This window comes from Oncorhynchus mykiss, chromosome 18, assembly GCF_013265735.2.
Source record: "Oncorhynchus mykiss isolate Arlee chromosome 18, USDA_OmykA_1.1, whole genome shotgun sequence".
Classification (NCBI taxonomy): domain Eukaryota; kingdom Metazoa; phylum Chordata; class Actinopteri; order Salmoniformes; family Salmonidae; genus Oncorhynchus; species Oncorhynchus mykiss.
Genome location: NC_048582.1, coordinates 10078042 through 10094818, shown reverse-complemented (window position 1 = coordinate 10094818; position 16777 = coordinate 10078042). Strand labels below are relative to the sequence as shown.

At 48.1% G+C, this 16777-nt stretch overlaps 1 protein-coding gene across 1 annotated transcript in view; it reads left to right on the top strand.

The window, feature by feature from the left end:
* LOC110497040 (potassium voltage-gated channel subfamily H member 3-like) overlaps positions 1–16777 on the top strand; it is a 43498-nt gene that overhangs the window by 22954 nt on the left and 3767 nt on the right. The window contains exons 8-11 of the mRNA XM_036951767.1: positions 3465–3860; positions 9869–10068; positions 10481–10730; positions 11915–12129. Coding sequence (XP_036807662.1) covers positions 3465–3860; positions 9869–10068; positions 10481–10730; positions 11915–12129 — 1061 coding nt within the window. The remainder of the gene's footprint in view (positions 1–3464; positions 3861–9868; positions 10069–10480; positions 10731–11914; positions 12130–16777) is intronic.

The window sequence follows — 16777 nt, the reverse complement described above, 5'->3', positions numbered from 1 at the left end:
TTTTCTACAGTTACAGGGCCTTGCAAAAGTATTCGGCCCCCTTGAACTTTGCGACCTTTTGCCACATTTCAGGCTTCAAACATAAAGATATAAAACTGTATTTTTTTTTGTGAAGAATCAACAACAAGTGGGACACAATCATGAAGTGGAACGACATTTATTGGATATTTCAGACTTTTTTAACAAATCAAAAACGGAAAAATTGGGCATTCAAAATTATTCAGCCCCTTTACTTTCAGTGCAGCAAACTCTCTCCAGAAGTTCAGTGAGGATCTCTGAATGATCCAATGTTGACCTAAATGACTAATGATGATAAATACAATCCACCTGTGTGTAATCAAGTCTCCGTATAAATGCACCTGCACTGTGATAGTCTCAGAGGTCCGTTAAAAGCGCAGAGAGCATCATGAAGAACAAGGAACACACCAGGCAGGTCCGAGATACAGTTGTGAAGAAGTTTAAAGCCGGATTTGGATTGAAAAATATTTCCCAAGCTTTAAACATCCCAAGGAGCACTGTGCAAGCGATAATATTGAAATGGAAGGAGTATCAGACCACTGCAAATCTACCAAGACCTGGCCGTCCCTCTAAACTTTCAGCTCATACAAGGAGAAGACTGATCAGAGATGCAGCCAAGAGGCCCATGATCACTCTGGATGAACTGCAGAGATCTACAGCTGAGGTGGGAGACTCGGTCCATAGGACAACAATCAGTTGTATATTGCACAAATCTGGCCTTTATGGAAGAGTGGCAAGAAGAAAGCCATTTCTTAAAGATATCCATAAAAAGTGTTGTTTAAAGTTTGCCACAAGCCACCTGGGAGACACACCAAACATGTGGAAGAAGGTGCTCTGGTCAGATGAAACCAAAATTGAACTTTTTAGCAACAATGCAAAACGTTATGTTTGGCGTAAAAGCAACACAGCTCATCACAATGAACACACCATCCCCACTGTCAAACATGGTGGTGGCAGCATCATGGTTTGGGCCTGCTTTTCTTCAGCAGGGACAGGGAACATGGTTAAAATTGATGGGAAGATGGATGGAGTCAAATACAGGACCATTCTGGAAGAAAACCTGATGGAGTCTGCAAAAGACCTGAGACTGGGACGGAGATTTGTCTTCCAACAAGACAATGATCCAAAACATAAAGCAAAATCTACAATGGAATGGTTCAAAAATAAACATATCCAGGTGTTAGAATGGCCAAGTCAAAGTCCAGACCTGAATCCAATCGAGAATCTGTGGAAAGAACTGAAAACTGCTGTTCACAAATGCTCTCCATCCAACCTCACTGAGCTCGAGCTGTTTTGCAAGGAGGAATGGGAAAAAATGTCAGTCTCTCGATGTGCAAAACTGATAGAGACATACCCCAAGCGACTTACAGCTGTAATCACAGCAAAAGGTGGCGCTACAAAGTATTAACTTAAGGGGGCTGAATAATTTTGCACGCCCAATTTTTCAGTTTTTGATTTGTTAAAAAAGTTTTAAATATCCAATAAATGTCGTTCCACTTCATGATTGTGTCCCACTTGTTGTTGATTCTTCACAAAAAAATACAGTTTTATATCTTTATGTTTAAAGCCTGAAATGTGGCAAAAGGTCGCAAAGTTCAAGGGGGCCGAATACTTTCGCAAGGCACTGTATATATTAGCATCACGTAGCCAGCAACATGACCTTGTAACAAACAATGATCAGTTTGTGCTCTTCCATAGTTGGCTGGTCCTCTGTCTCTCAGTTAGCTGGTCCTCTGTCTGTCAGTTAGCTGGTTCTCTGTGTGTCAGTTGTCTCTCAGTTAGCTGGTTCTCTGTGTGTCAGTTAGCTGGTCCTCTGTGTGTCAGTTAGCTGGTCCTCTGTCTGTCAGTTAGCTGGTTCTCTGTCTGTCAGTTAGCTGGTCCTCTGTCTGTCAGTTAGCTGGTCCTCTGTCTGTCAGTTAGCTGGTCCCCTGCCTGTCAGTTATTAGTCAACCTCTGTATTCTCTGTGTGTGTGTGTGTGTCTGCAATACTCTCCTCAATCACACCGAGGCTACATGTACCTTAATATCACCTCAGACTCTCAGACACCTGGATTTCAGACATGGGTTCAAATAGTATTTGAAATCGTTCATTTACTTTGAGCATTTGCTTTAGCCTGGCTGGAGTGTCGGATGAATGGAGTTTGCACTTTTGTGACTATTCTATTGGTTCTGTTGCACCTGGCAAGCTCAATCAAGCACAGCCAAAGTATTTGAAAGGATTTCAAATAGTATTTGAAACCAAGGAACAGTGCACACTAGTCAAAGGGCTAGAGAATTGGGATGCAGACAGGGTGTCTGAGGGGTTTATTGGAAGGTAGATTACATGAGAGAGAAGATGAAGGGCTGGGAGAGACAGCAGACCATGTTCTCTCTCTCTCTCTCTGTCTCTCTCTCTCTCTCTGTCTCTCTGTCTCTCTCTCTCTCTCCCTCTCTCTGTCTCTCTCTCTCTCTCTCTCTCTCTCTCTCTGTCTACTCTGTCTCTACATGATAATCACAGCTCTGTGAGATTCAGGTGTCATACAGAACATACTTCAACACCATGGACAGGGTCTGCATTCAGAACGTACTGCAGTACCATGGACAGGGTCTGCATTCAGAACATACTTCAGTACCATGGACAGGGTCTGCATTCAGAACGTACTGCAGTACCATGGACAGGGTCTGCATTCAGAACATACTTCAGTACCATGGACAGGGTCTGCATTCAGAACGTACTGCAGTACCATGGACAGGGTCTGCATACAGAACATACTTCAACACCATGGACAGGGTCTGCATTCAGAACGTACTGCAGCACCATGGACAGGGTCTGCATACAGAACATATTCAACACCATGGACAGGGTCTGCATACAGAACATACTTCAGCACCATGGACAGGGTCTGCATACAGAACATACTGCAGCACCATGTACAACTCCAGGGACTAGAGAGACAGTGCTGTCTGGCTCTGCATGTACAGGATAAATTAACACTGAATAAGAAGTCAGTATCAACTGACCACTGCACTCAAGGCACGGATGCGCACACACACACACACACACACACACACACACACACACACAGACACACACACATACAAACACACACACACACACACACACACACACACACACACACACACACATACTCACACACACACACACACACACACACACACATACACACACATACTCACACACACACACACACACACACACACACACACACACACACACACACACACACACACACACACACACACACATACTCACACACACACACACACACACACACATACTCACACACACACACACACACAAATAATCACTGTGTCCTTTGGGTCTGGTTTACATGTTAATGCAGCAATCTACTTAAAGGTCTTTAAGTAACTGCAGGAGAATTTGCATTACTGTGACATTTCTACTAAGTGATATAAATATTAACACTGTTCTCTAATCTCCCCAGGCTGGCTTCATGAACTGGCAAAACGTCTCGACACCCCTTACTTCCTGTCACCTTTAACCTCGTTCCTCGGAGTCACTGATTCGCTGCACACTTCTAGAACGAATGGGTTGGCAGCCAATTACAATCACTGGAACACATCAGGGTCAGAGCCGATTGGACAGGATTTCTCCTCGTCCTTCAGCTCCGGCCAATGGAACGTCAGCGAGGCGGGGCGGAGCCAGGTGAATGGCTCAGGGGTCTCGGGGGCGGCGCTAGGAGGCGGGCCGTCAGTGAGGAGCTCCTACGTGACGTCTTTGTACTTCGCTCTGAGCAGTCTGACCAGCGTGGGCTTCGGAAACGTCTCAGCCAACACCGACTCAGAGAAGATCTTCTCCATCTGCACCATGCTCATAGGAGGTGAGACACGCTGACTCATTGTTAGGAGGTGAGACACGCTGACTCACTGTTAGGAGGTGAGACACGCTGACTCACTGTTAAGAGGTGAGACACGCTGACTCAGTGTTAGGAGGTGAGCCACGCTGACTCAGTATTAGGAGGTGAGACACACTGACTCATTGTTAGAAGGTGAGACACACTGACTCACAGTTAGGAGGTGAGACACGCTGACTCGGTGTTAGGAGGTGAGACACGCTGACTCACTGTTAGGAGGTGAGACACGCTGACTCAGTGTTAGGAGGTCAGACACACTGACTCAGTATTAGGTCAGACACACTGACTCAGTGTTAGGAGGTCAGACACACTGACTCAGTGTTAGGAGGTGAGACACACTGACTCAGTGTTAGGAGGTGAGACACACTGACTCAGTGTTAGGAGGTCAGACACACTGACTCAGTATTAGGTCAGACACACTGACTCAGTGTTAGGAGGTCAGACACACTGACTCAGTGTTAGGAGGTGAGACACACTGACTCAGTGTTAGGTGAGACACACTGACTCAGTGTTAGGAGGTCAGACACTTACTCAGTGTTAGGAGGTCAGACACACTGACTCATTGTTAGGTCAGACACACTGACTCAGTGTTAGGAGGTCAGACACACTGACTCAGTGTTAGGAGGTCAGACACACTGACTCAGTGTTAGGAGGTGAGACACACTGACTCAGTGTTAGGAGGTGAGACACACTGACTCAGTGTTAGGAGGTCAGACACTTACTCAGTGTTAGGAGGTCAGACACACTGACTCAGTGTTAGGTCAGACACACTGACTCAGTGTTAGGAGGTCAGACACACTGACTCAGTGTTAGGAGGTCAGACACACTGACTCAGTGTTAGGAGGTCAGACACACTGACTCACTGTTAGGAGGTGAGACACTTACTCAGTGTTAGGAGGTCAGACACACTGACTCAGTGTTAGGAGGTGAGACATGCTGACTCAGTGTTAGGAGGTGAGACACACTGACTCAGTGTTAGGAGGTGAGACACACTGACTCACAGTTAGGAGGTCAGACACTGACTCAGTGTTAGGAGGTCAGACACTGACTCAGTGTTAGGAGGTGGGACACACTGACTCACTGTTAGGAGGTCAGACACACTGACTCACTGTTAGGTCAGACACACTGACTCAGTGTTAGGAGGTCAGACACACTGACTCAGTGTTAGGAGATGAGACACACTGACTCAGTGTCAGGTGAGACACGCTGACTCTGTGTTAGGAGGTGAGACACGCTGACTCACTGTTAGGAGGTGAGGCACACTGACTCAGTGTTAAGACGTCAGACTCACTGACTCAGTGTTAAGAGGTCAGACACACTGACTCAGTGTTAGGAGGTGAGACACTTACTCAGTGTTAGGAGGTCAGACACACTGACTCAGTGTTAGGAGGTGAGACATGCTGACTCAGTGTTAGGAGGTGAGACACACTGACTCAGTGTTAGGAGGTGAGACACACTGACTCACAGTTAGGAGGTCAGACACTGACTCAGTGTTAGGAGGTCAGACACTGACTCAGTGTTAGGAGGTGGGACACACTGACTCACTGTTAGGAGGTCAGACACACTGACTCACTGTTAGGTCAGACACACTGACTCAGTGTTAGGAGGTCAGACACACTGACTCAGTGTTAGGAGATGAGACACACTGACTCAGTGTCAGGTGAGACACGCTGACTCTGTGTTAGGAGGTGAGACACGCTGACTCACTGTTAGGAGGTGAGGCACACTGACTCAGTGTTAAGACGTCAGACTCACTGACTCAGTGTTAAGAGGTCAGACACACTGACTCAGTGTTAGGAGGTCAGACACACTGACTCAGTGTTAGGTCAGACACACTGACTCAGTGTTAGGAGGTCAGACACACTGACTCAGTGTTAGGAGGTCAGACACACTGACTCACTGTTAGGTCAGACACACTGACTCAGTGTTAGGAGGTCAGACACACTGACTCAGTGTTAGGAGATGAGACACACTGACTCAGTGTCAGGTGAGACACGCTGACTCTGTGTTAAGAGGTGAGACACGCTGACTCACTGTTAGGAGGTGAGGCACACTGACTCAGTGTTAAGACGTCAGACTCACTGACTCAGTGTTAAGAGGTCAGACACACTGACTCAGTGTTAGGAGGTGAGACACTTACTCAGTGTTAGGAGGTCAGACACACTGACTCAGTGTTAGGAGGTGAGACATGCTGACTCAGTGTTAGGAGGTGAGACACACTGACTCAGTGTTAGGAGGTGAGACACACTGACTCACAGTTAGGAGGTCAGACACTGACTCAGTGTTAGGAGGTCAGACACTGACTCAGTGTTAGGAGGTGGGACACACTGACTCACTGTTAGGAGGTCAGACACACTGACTCACTGTTAGGTCAGACACACTGACTCAGTGTTAGGAGGTCAGACACACTGACTCAGTGTTAGGAGGTGAGACACGCTGACTCACTGTTAGGAGGTGAGGCACACTGACTCAGTGTTAAGACGTCAGACTCACTGACTCAGTGTTAAGAGGTCAGACACACTGACTCAGTGTTAGGAGGTCAGACACACTGACTCAGTGTTAGGTCAGACACACTGACTCAGTGTTAGGAGGTCAGACACACTGACTCAGTGTTAGGAGGTCAGACACACTGACTCAGTGTTAGGAGGTCAGACACACTGACTCACTGTTAGGAGGTGAGACACTTACTCAGTGTTAGGAGGTCAGACACACTGACTCAGTGTTAGGAGGTGAGACATGCTGACTCAGTGTTAGGAGGTGAGACACACTGACTCAGTGTTAGGAGGTGAGACACACTGACTCACAGTTAGGAGGTCAGACACTGACTCAGTGTTAGGAGGTCAGACACTGACTCAGTGTTAGGAGGTGAGACACACTGACTCAGTGTTAGGAGGTCAGACACACTGACTCAGTGTTAGGAGGTGAGACATGCTGACTCAGTGTTAGGAGGTGAGACACACTGACTCAGTGTTAGGAGGTGAGACACACTGACTCACAGTTAGGAGGTCAGACACTGACTCAGTGTTAGGAGGTCAGACACTGACTCAGTGTTAGGAGGTGGGACACACTGACTCACTGTTAGGAGGTCAGACACACTGACTCACTGTTAGGTCAGACACACTGACTCAGTGTTAGGAGGTCAGACACACTGACTCAATGTTAGGAGATGAGACACACTGACTCAGTGTCAGGTGAGACACGCTGACTCTGTGTTAGGAGGTGAGACACGCTGACTCACTGTTAGGAGGTGAGGCACACTGACTCAGTGTTAAGACGTCAGACTCACTGACTCAGTGTTAAGAGGTCAGACACACTGACTCAGTGTTAGGAGGTCAGACACACTGACTCAGTGTTAGGAGGTCAGACACACTGACTCAGTGTTAGGAGATCAGACACACTGACTCAGTGTTAGGAGGTGGGACACACTGACTCACTGTTAGGAGGTCAGACACACTGACTCAGTGTTAGGAGGTGAGACACTGACTCACTGTTAGGAGGTCAGACACACTGACTCAGTGTTAGGAGGTGAGACACTGACTCACTGTTAGGAGGTCAGACACACTGACTCAGTGTTAGGAGGTGAGACACACTGACTCACTGTTAGGAGGTCAGACACACTGAATCTCTGTTGAATCTCTGTGAGACACTGACTCACTGTTAGGAGGTGAGACACAGACTCACTGTTAGGAGGTCAGACACACTGACTCAGTGTTAGGAGGTCAGACACACTGACTCAGTGTTAGGAGGTCAGACACACTGACTCGGTGTTAGGAGGTCAGACACTGACTCAGTGTTAGGAGGTGGGACACACTGACTCAGTGTCAGGTGAGACACGCTGACTCTGTGTTAGGAGGTGAGACACACTGACTCACTGTTAGGAGGTGAGGCACGCTGACTCAGTGTTAGGAGGTCAGACTCACTGACTCAGTGTTAAGAGGTCAGACACACTGACTCAGTGTTAGGAGGTCAGACACACTGACTCGGTGTTAGGAGGTCAGACACACTGACTCACTGTTAGGAGGTCAGACACACTGACTCAGTGTTAGGAGGTGAGACACTGACTCACTGTTAGGAGGTCAGACACACTGACTCAGTGTTAGGAGGTGAGACACACTGACTCACTGTTAGGAGGTCAGACACACTGACTCTCTGTTAGGAGGTGAGACACTGACTCACTGTTAGGAGGTGAGACACTGACTCACTGTTAGGAGGTCAGACACACTGACTCAGTGTTAGGAGGTCAGACACACTGACTCAGTGTTAGGAGGTCAGACACACTGACTCAGTGTTAGGAGGTGAGACACTGACTCACTGTTAGGAGGTGAGACACACTGACTCAGTGTTAGGAGGTCAGACACACTGATGTTGATGTGATGTTGATGTGATGTTGACTTCAGGTCTGTAGCTAGTAGGAGGCCAGTGGTCCACACACAGACGACAGATTGGAAGAGGTCTGACAGCAAAATAAATATGTTGAGAGTTAGAAGCCTCTCGTGCTCAGCTTGCTCTTTGATTAACTGAGGATTGCCTCCCAAAACAGTCTAGTGTCAGGGACACACCGTGACATGTCGCTATGGCAACGGAGGCAGCTGGGCAGAGCAGGATGCCAGTTAGGAAGCACTTTGATGCCAAGATTGTGCCAGTCTGAGCCCTGGAAAGGGTTGCAACTCAGACCACATCCTTAGAGATTACTGTAGAAAACAAGAATGGATGGATGGAGGGGAATGGATGGATGGAGGGAGGGAGGGAGGGAGGGATGGATGGAGGGAGGGAGGGAGGGAGGGAGGGAGGGAGGGATGGAGGGGAATGGATGGATGGAGGGAGGGAGGGAGGGAGGGAGGGAGGGTGGGATGAAGGAAGGAGGGAGGGAGGGAGGGATGAATCGAGGGAGGGAGGGAGGGAGGGTGGGATGGACGGCGGGAGGAAGGGAGGGAGGATGGATGGAGGGTGGGATGAAGGAGGGAGGGTGGATGGATGGAGGGAGGGTAGGATAAAGGAGGGAGGGAGGGAGGGTGGGTGGGATGAAGGAGGGATGGAGGGTGGGATTGAGGAATGGATAGAGGGAGGGCAGGAGAGTGGATGGCTGTATGAATGAATCCACTAACTGTTCACCAATATCAATTGTCCAGTAATTGATCAACAACAATTCCATCAAATTAGCACTGTGCTGAACCAGTGAAGACAATCAACCACTCTTCCACCTCTCCCTCTCCCTCTCCACCCCTCTCCCTCTCTCTCTCCCTCTCAACCCCTCTCCCTCTCCAACCCCTCCACCCCTCTCCCTCTCCAACCCTCTCCCTCTCCAACCCTCCACCCCTCTCCCTCTCCCTTTCAACCCCTCCACCCCTATACCTCTCCCTCTCCAACCCTCTACCCCTCTCCCTCTCCAACCCTCCACCCCTCTCCCTCTCCCTTTCAACCCCTCCACCCCTATACCTCTCCCTCTCCAACCCTCCACCCCTCTCCCTCTCCCTTTCAACCCCTCCACCCCTATACCTCTCCCTCTCAAACCCTCTACCCCTCTCCCTCTCAACCCCTCCACCCCTCTCCCTCTCAACCCCTCCACCCCTCTCCCTCTCCACCCCTCCACCTCTCCTTCTCCACCCTTCCACATCTCCCCCTCCCTCTCCACCCCTCCACCTCTCCTTCTCCACCCTTCCACCTCTCCCCCTCCTTCTCCACCCCTCCCTCTCCACCCCTCCACCTCTCCACACCTCCCTCCACCTCTCCACCCCTCCCTCTCCTGCTCCTTCTCCACCCCTCCTTCTCCACCCCTCCCTCTCCACCCCTCCACCCCTCCCTCTCCACCCCTCCCTCTCCACCCCTCCACCTCTCCTTCTCCACCCCTCCACCTCTCCTTCTCCACCCCTCCACCCCTCCCTCTCCCGCTCCTTCTACACCTCTCCCCCTCGCTCTCTCCCCCTCCCTCTTCACCCCTCGCTCTCTCCTTCTCCACCCTTCCACCTCTCCCCCAGCCCTGATGCATGCTGTGGTATTCGGTAACGTGACAGCCATCATCCAGAGGATGTACTCTCGGCGCTCCCTCTACCACACACGTACCAAGGACCTGAAGGACTTTATCCGTGTCCACGGGCTGCCCAAGGCCCTGGAGCAACGCATGATGGAGTGCTTCCAGACCACCTGGTCCGTCAACAACGGCATCGACGTCAGCGAGGTGAGCTACCAGGTTTTATGATCTGACCTCAGGCTGTGAACAGGTCAAAGGTTACAATCTGTCTCTGTCATTTTAGGTTACGGCCATACAGAGTTTGTATCCAAAATAGGTTTCCGATAGGCCGTTCTGGCTCACACAATGCTAACTTACTTATTAAAGTAGATGTAGCCAATGGTTACTCTATGAGGTTAATACATTGAATGAGGAAGTGAAAAAGTTTACATTTGTTAAACTTTGATGGATAGAATAGTAGACAGATGTGGAATGTGTTCTTTATTCATCTCTCCTTTCCTCTCCTCTTCTTTCCTCTTCTCTTCTCTCCTCTCCTCTCCTCTCCTCTCCTCTCCTCTCCTCTCCTCTCCTCTCCTCTCCTCTCCTCTCCTCTCCTCTCCTCTCCTCTCCTCTACCGTAGCTGTTGAAAGACTTCCCAGATGAGTTGAGGGCAGACATCGCCATGCAGCTGAACAAGGATCTCCTGCAGCTGTCTCTGTTTGAGTCGGCCAGTAGGGGGTGTCTGCGCTCCCTGTCCCTCATCATCAAGACATCGTTCTGCGCCCCGGGGGAGTATCTCATCCGCCAGGGAGACGCCCTGCAGGCCATCTACTTTGTCTGCTCTGGGTCCATGGAGGTGCTGAAGGACAACACAGTGCTGGCTATACTGGGTAGGGGACTGGAAGTGTGTGTGTGTGTGTGTGTGTGGGGGGGGGGGGGGTGCGTCTGTGTATGTCTACTTTGTCATGGTGTTGGAGGTGGTCATGGTGTTGGAGGTGGTCATGGTGTTGGAGCTGGTCATGGTGTTGGAGGTGGTCATGGTGTTGGAGGTGGTCATGGTGTTGGAGGTGGTCATGGTGTTGGAGGTGGTCATGGTGTTGGAGGTGGTCATGGTGTTGGAGGTGGTCATGGTGTTGGAGGTGGTCATGGTGTTGGAGGTGGTCATGGTGTTGGAGGTGGTCATGGTGTTGGAGGTGGTCATGGTGTTGGAGGTGGTCATGGTGTTGGAGGTGGACATGGTGTTGGAGGGGGTCATGGTGTTGGAGGTGGTCATGGTGTTGGAGGTGGTCATGGTGTTGGAGGTGGTCATGGTGTTGGAGGTTGTCATGGTGTTGGAGGTTGTCATGGTGTTGGAGGTGGTCATGGTGTTGGAGGTTGTCATGGTGTTGGAGGTGGTCATGGTGTTGGAGGTGGTCATGGTGTTGGAGGTGGTCATGGTGTTGGAGGTGGTCATGGTGTTGGAGGTGGTCATGGTGTTGGAGGTGGTCATGGTGTTGGAGGTGGTCATGGTGTTGGAGGTGGTGGTAGGACTATAAACCTTCTAAAACATCTGTGCAGCCTTCACTGCCAGTCCTTACCATTTAGCTATCATTGTGTGTGTGTGTGTGTGTGTGTAGACTTCACTGTCTTCACAGGAACATGTCTCTCTGTGATTCATTATGAAGCAGGCCTGTATTATAGATGATGTGTTGGTTATTAATATGGAGGGTTCAGGACAGGAACGTGTTTACCTTGGGGAGGCCAGTACACAACACATGATTGGTTGAGACAAGTACACACGTTACATAAGGAGCTAAAATTAGCATGTATCTGTGTGGGGTGGGTGTCTTTATGTCTGTGTGTTGCATCACTTCATGGTGACCTGATCGGCTCTGACTCCCTGTGTGTGTTTCCTATGTATCCCCAGGTTGTGGAGACCTGATTGGCTCTGACTTCCTGTGTGTGTTTCCTATGTATCCCCAGGTTGTGGGGACCTGATTGGCTCTGACTCCCTGTGTGTGTTTCCTATGTATCCCCAGGTTGTGGGGACCTGATTGGCTCTGACTCCCTGTGTGTGTTTCCTATGTATCCCCAGGTCGTGGGGACCTGATCGGCTCTGACTTCCTGACCAAGGAGCAGGTGATCAAGACCAATGCCAATGTGAAGGCCCTGACCTACTGTGACCTGCAGTACATCAGTCTGAAGGGGCTCAGAGAGGTGCTCTGGCTCTACCCAGAGTACGCCCAGAAGTTCATCACTGAGATACAACATGATCTGACTTACAATCTGAGAGAGGGGCATACGGCTGAGGTGATTAGTAGACACACAGAACAGAACGCATTCACTGGGACTGAGTAGATCAGTAGTGAAGGATGTAGAGGGGAGATCTCCTGATGACTTCAGAGCTGCAGTAGATCAGTAGTGAAGGATGTAGGGGGAGATCTCCTGATGACTTCAGGGCTGTAGTAGATCAGTAGTGAAGGATGTAGAGGGGAGATCTCCTGATGACTTCAGAGCTGCAGTAGATCAGTAGTGAAGGATGTAGGGGGGAGATCTCCTGATGACTTCAGGGCTGCAGTAGATCAGTAGTGAAGGATGTAGGGGGGAGATCTCCTGATGACTTCAGGGCTGTACTAGGGCTGTAGTAGATCAGTAGTGAAGGATGTAGAGGGGAGATCTCCTGATCACGTCAGGGCTGCAGTAGATCAGTAGTGAAGGATGTAGAGGGGAGATCTCCTGATGACTTCAGGGCTGTAGTGAAGGATGTAGAAGGGAGATCTCCTGATGACGTCAGAGCTGCAGTAGATCAGTAGTGAAGGATGTAGAGGGGAGATCTCCTGATAACTTCAGGGCTGTAGTAGATCAGTAGTGAAGGGTGTAGAGGGGAGATCTCCTGATAAATTCAGGGCTGTAGTAGATCAGTAGTGAAGGGTGTAGAGGGGAGATCTCCTGATAACTTCAGGGCTGTAGTAGATCAGTAGTGAAGGATGTAGAGGGGAGATCTCCTGATGACGTCAGGTTTGTAGTAGATCAGTAGTGAAGGGTGTAGAGGGGAGATCTCCTGATGACGTCAGGGCTGTAGTAGATCAGTAGTGAAGGGTGTAGAGGGGAGATCTCCTGATGACTTCAGAGCTGCAGTAGATCGGTAGTGAAGGGTGTAGAGGGGAGATCTCCTGATGGCTGTAGTAGATCAGTAGTGAAGGATGTAGAAGGGAGATCTCCTGATAACTTCAGAGCTGCAGTAGATCAGTAGTGAAGGATGTAGAGGGGAGATCTCCTGATGACGTCAGGGCTGTAGTAGATCAGTAGTGAAGGGTGTAGAGGGGAGATCTCCTGATGACTTCAGAGCTGCAGTAGATCAGTAGTGAAGGGTGTAGAGGGGAGATCTCCTGATGGCTGTAGTAGATCAGTAGTGAAGGATGTAGAGGGGATATCTCCTGATGACGTCAGGGCTGTAGTAGATCAGTAGTGAAGGGTGTAGAGGGGAGATCTCCTGATGACGTCAGGGCTGCAGTAGATCAGTAGTGAAGGATGTAGAGGGGAGATCTCCTGATGACGTCAGGGCTGCAGTAGATCAGTAGTGAAGGATGTAGAGGGGAGATCTCCAGATGACTTCAGAGCTGCCGTAGATCAGTAGTGAAGGATGTAGAGGGGAGATCTCCTGATGACGTCAGGGCTGCAGTAGATCAGTAGTGAAGGATGTAGAGGGGAGATCTCGTGATTACTTCAGGGCTGTAGTAGATCAGTAGTGAAGGGTGTAGAGGGGAGATCTCCTGATGAAGTCAGGTTTGAAGTAGATCAGTAGTGAAGGGTGTAGAGGGGAGATCTCCTGATGACGTCAGAGCTGGAGCCCAGCTGGAATTCTCTGGATCTGTATCACACACACACACACACACACACACACACACACACACACACACACACACACACACACACACATGCAAAGACACACACACATGCAAAGACACATACACACCCGCACACACATGCAAAGACACACACACATGCAAACACACAGACACCTGAGGGTCACACACTGTGTTCTTTTTGTGTTGCAGTCTGAGAGTACGCTTTCCCTTTCTGTTGCATGCTGCACATGAATGGTGGCACGTGCACACACACACACACACACACACACACTCTCTGAGTCAGAGAACAGTCAGAACAGAACATTCCCTCCTCAGTGCTGTTCTCCCCAGGCATCCCACTGCTAAATATAGACCCTCTGATCTAAATATAGGTCTCTGTCATGGGGACGTTGGGCTGGTATAGAGGCAAGAGGAGGAGAGGAGAGACCCTCTGATCTAAATATAGGTCTCTGCTATGGGGACGTTGGGCTGGTATAGAGGCAAGAGGAGGAGAGGAGAGACCCTCTGATCTAAATATAGGTCTCTGCTATGGGGACGTTGGGCTGGTATAGAGGCAAGAGGAGGAGAGGAGAGACCCTCTGATCTAAATATAGGTCTCTGTTATGGGGACGTTGGGCTGGTATAGAGGCAAGAGGAGGAGAGGAGAGACCCTCTGATCTAAATATAGGTCTCTGTTATGGGGACGTTGGGCTGGTATAGAGGCAAGAGGAGGAGAGGAGAGACCCTCTGATCTAAAAATAGGTCTCTGCTATGGGGACGTTGGGCTGGTATAGAGGCAAGAGGAGGAGAGGAGAGACCCTCTGATCTAAATATAGGTCTCTGCTATGGGGACGTTGGGCTGGTATAGAGGCAAGAGGAGGAGAGGAGAGACCCTCTGATCTAAATATAGGTCTCTGCTATGGGGACGTTGGGCTGGTATAGAGGCAAGAGGAGGAGAGGAGAGACCCTCTGATCTAAAAATAGGTCTCTGCTATGGGCACGTTGGGCTGGTATAGAGGCAAGAGGAGGAGAGGAGAGACCCTCTGATCTAAATATAGGTCTCTGCTATGGGGACGTTGGGCTGGTATAGAGGCAAGAGGAGGAGAGGAGAGACCCTCTGATCTAAATATAGGTCTCTGCTATGGGGACGTTGGGCTGGTATAGAGGCAAGAGGAGGAGAGGAGAGACCCTCTGATCTAAATATAGGTCTCCGCTATGGGGACGTTGGGCTGGTATAGAGGCAAGAGGGGGAGAGGAGAGACCCTCTGATCTAAATATAGGTCTCTGCTATGGGGACGTTGGGCTGGTATAGAGGCAAGAGGAGGAGAGGAAAGTAAACAAGAGCTGGAGGAGGGGGGGTGAACAAGGGGAGAGAGAGAGAGGTTCAGATGAAGGGAAATGGGAGAGAAGGGGTTGGAGGGAGAGGGAGAGAGATGCGTTCACAGTTACCCGATGAACAATTAATAAGCTAATTACAGTACATCAACAGGATCTTGTCTCCCTCCCATGCAGGATTTATTTTTTATTAAAGAAAGGGAGGTGGGGGGCAGAATAAATAAGGAAAGGAAACAGATAAAGCAGAACAGTCCTGGTTTTACACGACCAGGATTGCTATTATGAAGGATTTTTAGGCTTCTTATATATTGTGAATGGTAGTGTGTTTATCTTGATATCCTGGTATTGTGAATGGTAGTGTATTTATTTTGATATCCTAGTATTGTGAATGGTAGTGTATTTATCTTGATATCCTAGTATTGTGAATGGTAGTGTATTTATGTTGATATCCTAGTATTGTGAATGGTAGTGTATTTATGTTGATATCCTAGTATTGTGAATGGTAGTGTATTTATCTTGATATCCTAGTATTGTGAATGGTAGTGTGTTTATCTTGATATCCTAGTATTGTGAATGGTAGTGTGTTTATCTTGATATCCTAGTATTGTGAATGGTAGTGTATTTATCTTGATATCCTAGTATTGTGAATGGTAGTGTATTTATCTTGATATCCTAGTATTGTGAATGGTAGTGTATTTATCTTGATATCCTAGTATTGTGAATGGTAGTGTATTTATCTTGATATCCTGGTATTGTGAATGGTAGTGTATATATCTTGATATCCTAGTATTGTGAATGGTAGTGTGTTTATCTTGATATCCTAGTATTGTGAATGGTAGTGTATTTATCTTGATATCCTAGTATTGTGAATGGTAGTGTATTTATCTTGATATCCTAGTATTGTGAATGGTAGTGTGTTTATCTTGATATCCTAGTATTGTGAATGGTAGTGTATTTATCTTGATATCCTAGTATTGTGAATGGTAGTGTATTTATCTTGATATCCTGGTATTGTGAATGGTAGTGTATTTATCTTGATATCCTAGTATTGTGAATGGTAGTGTATTTATCTTGATATCCTAGTATTGTGAATGGTAGTGTATTTATCTTGATATCCTAGTATTGTGAATGGTAGTGTATTTATCTTGATATCCTGGTATTGTGAATGGTAGTGTATTTATCTTGATATCCTAGTATTGTGAATGGTAGTGTATTTATCTTGATATCCTAGTATTGTGAATGGTAGTGTATTTATCTTGATATCCTTGTATTGTGAATGGTAGTGTATTTATCTTGATATCCTGGTATTGTGAATGGTAGTGTATTTATCTTGATATCCTAGTATTGTGAATGGTAGTGTATTTATCTTGATATCCTAGTATTGTGAATGGTAGTGTATTTATCTTGATATCCTAGTATTGTGAATGGTAGTGTATTTATCTTGATATCCTGGTATTGTGAATGGTAGTGTATTTATCTTGATATCCTAGTATTGTGAATGGTAGTGTATTTATCTTGATATCCTAGTATTGTGAATGGTAGTGTATTTATCTTGATATCCTAGTATTCTGAATGGTAGTGTGTTTATCTTGATATCCTAGTATTGTGAATGGTAGTGTATTTATCTTGATATCCTGGTATTGTGAATGGTAGTGTGTTTATCTTGATATCCTAGTATTGTGAATGGTAGTGTATTTATCTTGATATCCTAGTATTGTGAATGGTAGTGTATTTATGATGATACCTGGAATGCAGCAGTGTTGTCAGTGCTAGTC